This window comes from Delphinapterus leucas, chromosome 10 (assembly GCF_059928025.1).
Source record: "Delphinapterus leucas isolate spDelLeu-1000000601 "Yukka" chromosome 10, BTC_Dleu_Yukka2, whole genome shotgun sequence".
NCBI lineage: Eukaryota > Metazoa > Chordata > Mammalia > Artiodactyla > Monodontidae > Delphinapterus > Delphinapterus leucas.
The window spans coordinates 13,593,809-13,606,441 of record NC_143138.1 but is presented as its reverse complement, the minus strand read 5'-3'; the positions used below and the strand labels follow the sequence as shown (position 1 = coordinate 13,606,441).

Below are 12,633 nucleotides of genomic sequence, written 5' to 3'. Positions count from 1 at the left end.
CTTTTGAGGCAGAAGTGCCTTTGAGATCCTTTGAGTCAGGGGTGATAACTAGTTATTGTCTTTGGCACCTTTATTTTTAGCTTTCTGTCTAATATCACTTAAGGTATTTCAGAGACCGTGTGGATAGCCATTTGCTTTTGAGATTTTTTTTTTGGGTGCGTTGGGTCTTTGTTGCTGCACGTGGGCTTTCTCTAGTTGCAGCGAGCGGGGGCTACTCTTCGTTGTGGTGCGCGGGCTTCTCACTGCGGTGGCTTCTCTCGTTGTGGAGCACGGGCTCTAGGCACGCGGGCTTCAATAGTTGTGGCTCGTGGGCTCAGTAGTTGCAGCACGCGGGCTCTAGAGCACAGGCTCAGTAGTTGTGTGGTGCTTGGGCTTAGTGGCTCCTCGGCACGTGGGATCTTCCCAGACCAGGTATCAAACCCATGTCCCCTTCACTGGCAGGTGGCTTCTTAACCACTGCGCCACCAGGGGAGACCTGCTTTTGAGATTCTGATATAATTTTTCAAATAAGTTTCTTATGGAAAGAAAGTGGGGTGGGTAGTCATTAAAGGGGGAAATCTGAAGACAAGCGATTTTTACAAGCCCTTGGCTGCCACTTGTCTTTATTTACATGTGGGTAAACAGAGTAATGGATGAATACCTTGGCACCGTTTAATGATTTTTGTGTTGAGCCAGTCATTCAAGTGCTTCATTTCTAGTTTATTCCACTACAGAGAAGAATTCTGAAACCAAGACTTTGTTCTTGTCAGTATAGTATTTTTATTTTTTAAAATATTGCTTCCAGGGCTTCCCTGGTGGCGCAGTGGTTGAGAGTCCACCTGCCGATGCAGGGGACACGGGTTCGTGCCCCTGTCCGGGAAGATCCCGCATGCCGTGGAGCGGCTGGGCCCGTGGGCTGTGGCCGCTGAGCCTGTGAGTCCGGAGCCTGTGCTCCGCAACGGGAGAGGCCACAACAGTGAGAGGCCCGCGTACCGCAAAAAAAAAAAAATATTGCTTCCACTCATATAATTCTAGTTCTTTGGTGCTAAAAATCTTAATTCTTAAGTAAATAACACATGTGCTCACAGGATTTAAAAAGCAAATTATGACAGGATTCCCAGTGAAAAGTCTCTCTCTTGTCCCTATTGGCTCATTTTCCATCCTTCCTGCTCCACCAGTGGTAATAGCTATCTGTGGTTAGGTTCTTGTAACTCTTTCAGTGTTTCTTTATGCACATCACAAGCAAATATACTTCTTTTCTCTCTATTCTTACTTCTCTCTACCTTGTTAGAAAAGGTTGTATACCACACCGCCTTTTTGCACCCTTGATATTACCACAGATTAGCTTGGACTTTGTTCTTCATTTACAGCTGCCTGGATTGCATATGGCATTCTGCATATCTTTGAGTTTATCATTCAAATAAAGACTCAGCTGTAGACTTGCTGGGTCAAAGGGTACATGTGTCTGTAATTTGGGGTAAATATTGGCAAGTTGCCCTCCACAAATTTTGTGCGGATTTACACATCCACCTGCCATGTCTGGAGTGTCTGTTACTCCTAGTCTCATCACCAGCACTGTGTTATCAAACTTGTTTGATGTCTGTCAGTCTGATAGATGAAATGTGGCACATCAGTGTAGTTATGAGTATCGAGATGCTGAATATGGGCAACTTGGTTCATGTTTACTGCCATTGTTAAACTAATACTCTTCGAAGTAGGCCTTTTCAGAGTTGTCCCATGTCCCTTTACTTTTCAAGGTTGACATTCCGTTTGAGAGAGTAGTATTAATTCATTGTCTTTTTGGTGTTTCTTATATTTTTGAAGGCTTCACCCCATCTTCCTCATCTTCGAACCCAGCAGCCTCATCCTTCAAATTTGGTATCCCATCATCCTCTTCTGGGCCTTCTCAGACTTTAACAAACACTGGAAATTTTAAATTTGGAGATCAAGGAGGTTTCAAAATAGGTGTGTCATTAGATTTTGGGTCTGTAACCCCTTTGAGTGAAGGCTTTAAATTTTCTAAACCAATAGGAGATTTAAAATTTGGAGTTTCATCTGATTCTAAACCTGAAGAAGTTAAAAAGGATAGTAAAAATGATAATAATTTTAAGTTTGGACTTGCTTCTGGTTTAAGCAATCCGCCTTCTTTAGCTCCATTTCAGTTTGGGGTGTCTAGTCTTGGGCAGCAAGAAAAGAAAGAAGAACCGCCGAAATCTTCATCTGCAGGCTTTGGCTTTGGTTCCGGTGTCATTAACCCTCCCCCTGCTGCTACTGACACCACAGTGACCTCTGAGAGCAAGAGCAGCTTCAGTTTTGGAACCGTGGACACCAAGGGTGTCCCAGGGGCTCCTTTCACATGTCAGACGCCAGAAGCAAAAAAAGAAGAAACCCCTGCCTCCAAAGGAGGGTTCACTTTTGGCAGCGTGGACCCTGCCCCCCTGCCATCTGCCTCGTTGTTTGTTTTGGGAAGGACAGAAGAGAAACAGCAAGAGCCTGTCACGTCTACATCTCTAGTGTTTGGGAAAAAAGCTGACAGTGAAGAGCCAAAGTGTCCACCAGTGTTTTCCTTTGGGAACTCAGAGCAAACCAAAGACGAGGGTTCTTCCAAGTCTTCGACCTTTAGTTTCAGTATGGCAAAGCCATCTGAGAAGGAATCTGAACAGCCAACGAAGGCCACTTTTGCTTTTGGAGCTCAAACCAGTACTACAGCTGGTAGGTATTAAACATTGTTGTTGTTTTTTTTTTTTTTTTTTTACAAGGTGTCAACAAAGGTAGCAAGTCAAGGAATGGTTTATACTGGAAATAGTTGAGAGAGTACCAGTAATAGAACTCTCTGGGAAGCAGCCAAGGATTCAGCTCCTTCAGAATCCCCCCCGTGATTCTCATGAAGTTATCTGCATATCTAATTTTGAGAAACACAGCTCTAATGGAAAGCCCACGGTATTTGCACATTTGTCCGTGACTTACTCTCTTCTGTTTGGGCTTTTATAATCAGAATTGACATATACTGTTCAGGAAAATAAGCATTTTTTCTTAAGCTCATGAAATATTTTTTAACTAATGTACAGGCCTTCATTTACAAATAGAGATAACCAGTCTTCATCTGGCATTTAAGGAACATAGACAACAAATATGATAAATCCCTGAGAAATAGAGGTGATTATGAAAACTAAGATCTGGAAGAAAAAAATGAAATAGTATTTTTAAAAGTTAAAGAAACATGGTTTGTGAAATAAAATCATTGTGTGGACTGAGGAGCAGGGGGCGGGGGAAAACAGCTGATAATTGGATTAGTGAACTGGAATTTCCCAGAACACAATGCAAAAGAACATGAACACTTTTGAATAATAAATTAGAAACACAAGAAAATGAAAAATTAACCTGAAAAAAAAAGTATGGAATTCCACACATAGGTGTGAGCAGTTTTTGTCTATAAAATTCTACTTAAATTTTAACACACCCTTCAAAGGAAACAAAAACTAAATTATACATTATTATTTAGAAAGGAATAAAAATGAGATAGGGTCTAATCGAATTTAATCCTGGTATCGCTATACTGTTTCCATTGAAATAGACATTTTTAACGTCCTATTAAACCACCTGAAAGTGAGCTAACATGTTCCATTTTCTGTAAGTTATACCAGTGCCCATACCACAATGTGACCAGCCCTGTCTAGTAAATAGTGTTGGAACTGAGATGTTATTGGAACAAGTTTAAAAAAAAAAAGTCTTCTACTGAAGGTAGCTGGATTCAGGGTCACCATATAAAAAATCATTCTCTTTTCTCCAAATCAAGAATAAATAGTTGGACAGCATTTCCCATTTGTATTTACTAACATTTCCAATTTGTATTTTATAATATCAGCAGAACCTGCAACATGCTAAAGAATTAAGAGAACATAAAAGGCGTGTTTTATACTTGTTCCTGAGTGAGAATATCCTTTACTCTCCACCTCACTCCCAATATAATTTCAGTTCTTAGAGGAATTTTTGTGGAGCTTGACAAGCTAAAATAATTCTAAAATTCACGTGGAAGGGAAAATGTATAAGAAATTTTGGGGAGAAGGGTACACATACAGTCAGGTAGGTTTGCCCTACTAATATCAAACAATACTACAAAGTTACAATATTTAAAATAGTAACAGTAACTGTAGAGGTTTAGAAGTTTAATACGTGGTAAAAGGTGGAGTTACAAATTAGTGAGCAAAAGGGTACACCAGTCAATAAAGGCGGCAGAGAAAATTGGCCATTGTTCAGATAAATTGGCCAAGTTACAATCCTGCTAACATAAATTGCGAAATCAAATTTATAAAAGTGTAGCTATCTCCTATTGTCTGAATTTGTTATCCAAAGTATCCAGTTAGATTTGGATTTAAGGAATATTTTTTCTTTTTATTAATCTGAATGCCAAAGGTTTTGCTATGTTAGACAAAATTCATAAGCCATAAAAGAAAAGATGGATATATTTGACTATATCAGAATTTAACATAACAGATGTCCATTTGATGAATGAATCTATATTGAAAACTTAATGATTCTGTTTTCTAATGGACTCGTATTAGACTTTAGGCTAGGAAAAAATGCTTTCTGGTATTACTTGTTTTTAAAAGTTTTTGTTTATTTCTTAATTTCTGTCTTATAGATCAAGGTACAGCAAAGCCAGTTTTCAGTTTCTTGAACAACAGTTCCTCTAATTCAAGTACACCAGCCACTTCAGCTGGTGGTGGCATATTTGGTAGTTCCACCTCATCCTCCAGTGCGCCTGCGGCTGCCTTTGTGTTTGGACAGGCCAACAGTCCTGTGAGCAGCTCTGCCTTTGGGAACTCTGCCGAATCCAGTACATCTCAGTCTTTGCTATTTTCTCGAGAGAGCAAACCAGCAACCACGTCGAGCGCGGGCACAGCTGTCGCCCCATTTGTCTTTGGTCCGGGTGCCAGCAGCAGTGATACTGCCGCCTCTGGTTTCAGCTTTGGAGCTCCCACCACATCGAGCTCTGCAGGTACTTTTAAAAAAGAAGAGACATGTTAGTTTGAATGGCTTTCATTGTAAGCAGATGAACTCTTAGCAAATAATACCACAAAAGAGCGTGGCCGCTTTTAGGTCATCTCTACCCAGGGTGTTGTAGTTATTCACTCTGTGGAATGATGTGCATTTTGTGTATAGTTTAAGTAACTCTTGGAAGCAATATTTCTAATCTCATTAGGAGTATAATCTTTAGTTTTTTCAAGTGTTTCTTGTCTTTTTGGGGGGTTTTGTTTTGTTTTTCTTTGCAATGTTAATTTGTAAATAGCCAGACACTGAAGGTTATTTTAATAGACATTAGTCCTCATTATGCAACGGATACATAGTCACAACATTAGCTGATTTCTGCAGTGTGTCACGCTTCTGATGGCAGATCAGTTGTCTTCTTAGATTTATCTCTTTAAAGACCTAAAAATTTTGGGCTGTTAAGGTAGGAATCTTGTTAATGAAGTTTTTGTTTATTTGGATTTTACATGGTTTTACTAAATAATGGTAGAGAGAATTGTATTCTTAATCAGTATTCAAAACTTGTCTTGATAAGATCTGTTCAGCAAGGTAAGAGTCTGGAAAGAAGCTTGAAATGTGCCTTTCAGTTTATAGCGATTTCTTGAGGCTTATCTCATTTTAACCATCATGGTAATTTCAGTATTTCTGTGGGCCTCTAGGATCCTCCTTTGTATTCGGCACTGGACCTTCAGCACCATCTGCCAGTCCAGCGTTCGGTGCTAACCAGACCCCAGCATTTGGACAAAGCCAAGGTGCCAGCCAGCCTAACCCCCCAGGCTTTGGGTCTCTGTCATCTTCAGCAGCATTATTTTCTGCTGGCTCTCAGCCTGCGGCACCTACTTTTGGGACAGTGTCGAGCAGCAGCCAGCCTCCTGTGTTTGGACAGCAGCCTAGTCAGTCTGCATTTGGCTCAGGAACAGCTCCTAATTCCAGTAAGTATGTAGTAGTCATGTCCTTTGTTTCCGCATTTGGGTTCTGTATGTCTTAAATACAATGTTTTTCTTTGAACTTTGAAACCATGCATGTCTTTTTTTTTTTTTTTTTGTCTCTTGTACTTGGCAGAACAGAGATGTGTATTACCTATAAACAGCATTCCCAACTTTCACACAGTTAAGCACTTCTTTTTGGCTGCATTGGGTTTTCGTTGCTGTGCGCAGGCTTTCTCTAGTTGCGGTGAGCAAGGGCCACTGTTCGTTGTGGTGCGTGGGCTTCTCATTGTGGTGGCTTCTTCTGTTGCGGAGCACGGGCTCTAGGTGCGTGGGCTTCAGTAGTTGCGGGACGTGGACCCTAGAGCACGTGGGCTTCAGTAGTTGTGACGCACGGGCTTAGCTGCTCCGCGGCATGTGGAATCTTCCCGGACCAGGGCTCGAACCCGTGTCCCCTGCATTGGCAGGCGGATTCTTAACCATTGCACCACCAGGGAAGTCCCCCTCAATTTACTTTTAAACACACCTGTTGAGATTTTACTTCTACTTGTATTACTTTTTAACTTCCGAGTGGTCCTCTTTGTTCTGTGGATGTCTCCTTTTTATATCCTTCTGCTTTTGTTTTAGAAGCGTTTTCTATTGATCTCTTGAAGATATTAATGATGCAGAGGTTTTTTTCCCCCTTCTTAAAGCGTTTGCTTAGTCAGTTTTCTCCAAATTGCTTTTCTTTATTATTGTTTTGGTCTCAGTGTTTCTTATGAAATACTTTCCTCACGTGTTTGGTGCTTCTTGCCTCTCCACTTGCAGTGTCTGGGGTTTGTTTTAATTGTAGTAAGCGTGTTTAACGTGAGCTCTGTCTACTCTTTCAGCAAAGTAAGTGCGCAGTGCAGTGTCGTTAACTCGGCTCAGTATTGTGCAGCAGAGTTCTAGGATGTACGCGTCCTGCATGACTGACACACTATACCTTTTGAATAGCAGCTCCTCATTTCTTCCCACTCCCAAGCCCTCCTCTGCAGCCACCATTCTTTTAGCTTCTGTGAATTTGGTTATTTTAGATACCTCATAGAAGTGAAGTCACGTAGTACTTGTTCTTCTGTGATTGGCTTATTTCACTTATGTCCTCCAGATGCATGCATGTTTTCCCATATTGCAAGATTAACATTCCATTTTATGTATATATGTTATTTCCTTTATCTCTGTATCTGTCTATGGATATTTAGGTTGTTTCTACATCTTGGTCATTGTGAATAATGCTGCAGTGAATGAGAGTCCAGCTATCTTTTTGAGAGCCTAGTTTCAAGTCTTTTGGGTAAATACCTAGAATGGGATTGCTGGATCATATGGTGGTTCTGTCTTTAACTTTTTGAGGAACTTCCATACTGTTTTCCATAGTGGCTGCAGCGGTTTACATTTCTACCCACAGTTCACAAGGGCTCCCTTTTCTCCACGTCCTTGCCAACACTTGTTATTTCTTATCTTTTTGGTAATAGCCATTCTAAGAGGTGTGAGCTGATATCTCCTAGTGGTTTTGATTTGCATTCCCCCCGATGGTTAGTGAGGTTGAGCATCTTTTTATATTTACCCGTGTGTTGTCTCCGGAGAAATGTCTATTCAGGTTCTTTGCCCGTTTTTTAATTGGGTTATTTGAGGGGTTTTTTGGTTTGGTTTTGGTTTTTGTTTGTTGGTGGGGGGGAGGTTTGCTCTTGAGTTGTAGGAGTTCGTATGTATTTTGGATATCAGCCCTTTATCAGATATATGGTTTGTGAATATTTTCTTCCATTCTACTTATAACTTTATGAGTGCAGGACACCTAAATACCACTCAATAATTCATTGTATGTGGTTAGGGCTTACAGATCTTGAATATCATTGTAGGTTTATCTAATAACTGGCTTGTCCTCTTGGGAAGAACTGGATGCTAGTACAATATCTTTAGGTCTTTCCTTTCAGACTGCCAGATTTCCCAGAGAAGATTCTTCCGGTCTCCTTCCTGAAGGGTATATATACTCCTGATTGCCAGTGGTATGGGAGCTGAGTCAGGGCAGAAGGCTGCCGCTCTCAATATTCATTGTGTCAACCTATTCTGAATGCTTCTGTTTTCAATATGGTATCTTTGCCTTTATGTGTGATGTCCCCTGGTCCAGAGGCCTCTCCAGAGACTAAAGTTCTATTCTTCTGCTGGGTAGAGGAGATTTATTATCCTGTTTGGTGCTGGGGAGGGATTGATCTAGGTATCTGCTTCTTAAACAGATAATCTACCATTCTGCTGGGGTTTTTTTCAGTCACACCTTCATTCTCACTTCCGGAAGTACCTGGAACCTAAACCTTTTGGGTATGTTTAGTGTAAATGGAAAGACTTCTGTGCTTTCCCTTGCTGCTAGTTTAGTACTTGGCTCCAGTTAGCCTTCCAGCTTCAAAATTTTGTTGTGTTGTCTCCTCTCTCCATTTATTGTAAAATTCCCTTTACTGTTATGTTAACGTAATTTTGAAGAAGATAGAGGTAAGTATGTTTGTTGATTCCACGGTCTTAGCGAAAAGTCCACTTTGCCCTTTTTTCCTTGGTCATGGGTGAGTTAGGTCACTTGTTTGAGGGTGTCAGGTATATATTGTGTGAGTGGAGAAAATACTTAATTTTCTTTAAGTGACCATAAGAGCTTTAACCCTTTACAGGTTTTTGTATGTAAAGGTCAGAGTCATTACTAGAAGAACCATCATTTTTACCTTAATAAAGTTTTTCTGCTTCATCTATTGCAGGTTCTGTTTTCCAGTTTGGCAGCAGCGCTACAAATTTCAACTTCACAAACAATAATCCATCAGGAGTGTTCACGTTCGGCGCAAATGCCAGCACACCTGCAGCCGCAGCCCAGCCCTCTGGCTCGGGGGGCTTTCAGTTTAGCCAGTCTCCAGCGGCGTTTTCTGTGGGGTAAGAGAGCTTTTTGTTGAAATGGAGAATTTAACATAGTGAGGGTGCGTGTTTGTGTGTACGTGTATAGAATCACCAAGGTGCAGTATGGTTGAGGTAAAATCTATGTTCTCCATCAGTTTACCATATTACAATTTTGGAGGATCATGGCCTAAGAAAACTAGCAGGAGGGGGAGAGAGAGAGAGAGGGAGTGTGTGTGTGTGTGTGTGTGTGTGTGTGTGTGTGTGTGTGTGCGTGTGTCTCTCTCTTGAGGGTATGAGGTGTAGCAGAAAGTAGTGTCCCCCACCCCATCACCAGTCACATTTAGTGTTACGATTGTGAACTTTCATCTGAGCATCATGTCACATTACAGAGTTTTTGTTTTTCACAGGTCAAATGGGAAAAACTCATTCTCTCCTGGAACTGCAGTTTCTGGTCGCAAGATAAAGACTGCTGTTAGACGCAGGAAATAAAGATCTTGATGGTGTTATACACACTGTTTTAACAACAGCTGGTGCCCTACTTTCAGATTCTGGATTGTACTACGTGCTGGGTTATCTGAGGTCAGATCTTTAATTTTGGAATTTTCCTCCTTTTTTCTTTACAGAAGCCCCAACCTCACCTCTCCCACCCCCTTTTAAAAAAATAATAGCTAGACTGGTGACTTATTCTTCAGCAAAAATGTTTTATGATCCAGCAAATTATTCACTGGTTTGGCATAGGCTGGCTGAACCCAGGAATCAAGCCCGCTCAAGAGAATGGCTTTGTATACAACCTCTTTTTCTGCACCACCATGTGCGTTGATATGCGTTTTATGGAACGCATTGAAATTGTAATTATATCTGAGGAATTCTGTATAGATTAGAGGATGTTGAAATGAATGATTTCTATGCTGAGTTTGTGCTGGTGTATGTGTGAAGTGAGTGAGTTGGGTGTATTGTGCACTAAAATTTTCTGATAGAGGAAGCCTGATTAAAGAATGGTCCATGCTAAGGAGTTGTTAGATCTAGTTCGTTCTCCATTTAATAATTATATGCTATTTCTATATTGGCATTCTTCTGACTATCACCTGTCTTGCCTTTTTCATTATTTTATTATGAAACTTGTGTAAATACAATTTTGTTTCTGTACTTTTTTGGCATAACATAAATCTGTGAACTTGAAATTTTAATTTTGTGTTAGAAAGTTTTTTTCGTTGTTTAGTCTTGTCTCAGATTTTATTATGTAAATCCCATTATTCAAAGTTGCCTAAATCCATTTGGAAATCTTTAAAAAAAAAAAAATTGGGGATTCTTAAAGCGAGTTTATTGGCTTTTCTGATCCAGTTTTTGTTTGGACCAAAAACCAGTATTGTACAAAGTATTAAGCATATATTTTTATATTTACTGAAATGGACTGTGGTGACTTTGGATAATAAGGAAAAGTTTAATATTAAAGCCATGTTTATTACAGTATAATTAACATGTTAAACCATGGGATAAATGCCATCAATAAAAAGTTATGAAATACGTTTTGTTCTAGTGTTAAATCCTAGTGAAGGTATGAGTGTTAGTGGAAGGGAACCTTTTTATGAAGGTTAACAATGGTCAGTTAGAAGAAAAATTCTGAAGAATACATTGAAGTGATTTGGACAACTCCTAACTGAAGGGGAAGTGTCTGAAGATAACCCTGCTTTATGTCTGGTGCTAGGAATCGCACCTGCTTTGCATATAAATTGATACCTTTTTAAAAGTTGAAAATAAACACACGCAGCCATTTGTTTGTATCTTCCTTGATAGGTGGCTAGACAGTGTTTTATTGATAGAGTTCTTGGAGATGCATGCCCAAAATAGCCCACAAAAACTTCAGTGGTCATTTTGTGGAATTTCTTTTGGATTATTTTATCGATTTTTTTAAACTAGATTTCTTTCCTATGGTCCATAAAAGTGCTCTTGGGACAGCGTTTGATAATTGTATTCTTCAATCTGTACATATGATTATTCTGTGGCGAATTTTACTTTGCCGAACTTGTGGTTAAATTCAGTACTTTAAAATGTTTAAGAGCTTTTCTGTGTTTCCAGTGACATGGCTTCTCTTACTGAAAATGTCTTAGGCCATCATCAAATGCTGGTTTCGGAGTAGGAATTTTGTATTTATAATTCTCACCTTATTAAATAATGTACGTGTGACATGAACCTCTTCTGGGGGCAGATGATGGTGAATGCTGAAAGAAGTAAACTGGAAACCTGTGGGGTGTTGATGCTGAGAAGTTAATGCCTAACTAACCTGCATGTTCGTTCACTCTTAGCCGTTCTTTAGGTCGATATGGATGGGAATATTAGACTTTCTATTCTGGGAAAGATTTTTCATTAAAAATGTGCTGGAAATATTTCATTTTATTTAGTAATTTTTTTTTAAAAGCAAGTAACTGAAAACCAAACTTAGGGTGGCTTATTTTATGAATGAAGTCTGGCCCCCAGAACTGAGATCTCTAGGGCTAGAGTATTTGGGACTTCGGTAGGACTTGTCTTTTCGTGTCCACTGCTTTAACTCTGAGCCTGCACACGGCAGCTGTAGAAAACATTCGTGGTAGCAGCTCCAGCCTCAAATCAGTCCCTGCTTAAGCCCAGCAGAGGTATCTCTTCGTCGGACTGGTACAGGCTGTAGACCCACCCCTGTGGCTGTAATAGCAGCCTTGGGTTCCATGCTCCATACACAAATGAAAGTCAAGCGCTGTCTGTGGAAGAAGGGGAAACGTTATGGAAAGAAAACAATAAAAGCCCACTTCTCGTGCTGGATCAATGAGGAATTGTTTTTAACTGAAAATAATCTCTGAAGGTAAGAAAGGCATATGCAGAAAGATGGAATCATCAGGTATGTTTATATAATTTGATTTACAAGCGGGTCCGTTGTTCTCACTGAATGTACATCAACATGCTTGGTGAGGTGGGCCAAATGTATATCCTGGGACCTGCTCACCAGAGACTGATGCATCACTGGGTCCAGGTAGGGCCCCAAGTCATTACATGAGCACCTGGAAGACTTCTGATGCATGAGGTCCAGGCATGCCACTCTCAAGTGGTAGGTTGGTTTTTTAGTAATTTACAGTTTGGGGCACTAAGAAGTACAATTCAGACAACTGAAATAAGTCTTTAGCTATTTGTTACAAATTTCTCTTGGAATTATTCACGGAATTAGGATTTTATTACTTGAAATAAGTGTTGGACTAATTTTAGGAATTTGTAGCCAGGCCATAAACTTCCTGGTTTAGCCTGGGGAAAAACTTATGTTTTCTTTAATTGTATCACTATGTCATGTGCTGGGCCTGTTTGGAAACTGGCGAATTTGGTACAGTAAAATTGATAAAAATGGGTGTGTTGGGTCTAGCTACACACACCAGCTATATGTACCACGTCAGAGCTTTCATTTCCTTGTAATACGGGGCAATTTTTATAAGCTTACCTCAGACATCCACTGTGGTTTCCAGAATGTGTAGTAGTTCATGGCTGAGGTGCTGACAGCACATTGTCTACAGGATTCAGACCACGCCACAGTTTAACTACATTTAAGTTTATCCTTTATTATCTTTGTGTTTCTCGAGGAACCTGTTGTGTGTCCTGTCCTCGTTTTGTTTGCAAAGGTCTGAATAGGGAACGCTTTCAAGACCAGACTAGGATTAAATTGCCCAGCTCAGTCTTCTACTAGCTACGAGACCCTGCCTGCTGGGTTCCTCTCATTTGTAATGTGGGTCCTTAGTATCTTGCACTGCGGTTGGAATGGTTACTTACTTACTGCGGTAAGGAACGGACAGGATTAGTT

General features: G+C 40.3%; 1 protein-coding gene across 2 annotated transcripts in view; it reads left to right on the top strand.

Moving 5' to 3' along the window:
• Positions 1 to 10,343, top strand: part of NUP153 (nucleoporin 153) — a 75,883-nt gene extending 65,540 nt beyond the window's left edge. For both annotated transcript variants that reach the window (XM_089918386.1, XM_022586730.3), the window contains 5 exons: positions 1,804 to 2,691; positions 4,622 to 4,978; positions 5,667 to 5,939; positions 8,687 to 8,855; positions 9,227 to 10,343. In XM_089918386.1, the coding sequence (XP_089774512.1) occupies positions 1,804 to 2,691; positions 4,622 to 4,978; positions 5,667 to 5,939; positions 8,687 to 8,855; positions 9,227 to 9,308 (1,769 nt within the window). In that variant the 3' untranslated portion in view covers positions 9,309 to 10,343. The remainder of the gene's footprint in view (positions 1 to 1,803; positions 2,692 to 4,621; positions 4,979 to 5,666; positions 5,940 to 8,686; positions 8,856 to 9,226) is intronic.
• The last annotated feature ends 2,290 nt before the right edge of the window (positions 10,344 to 12,633 follow it).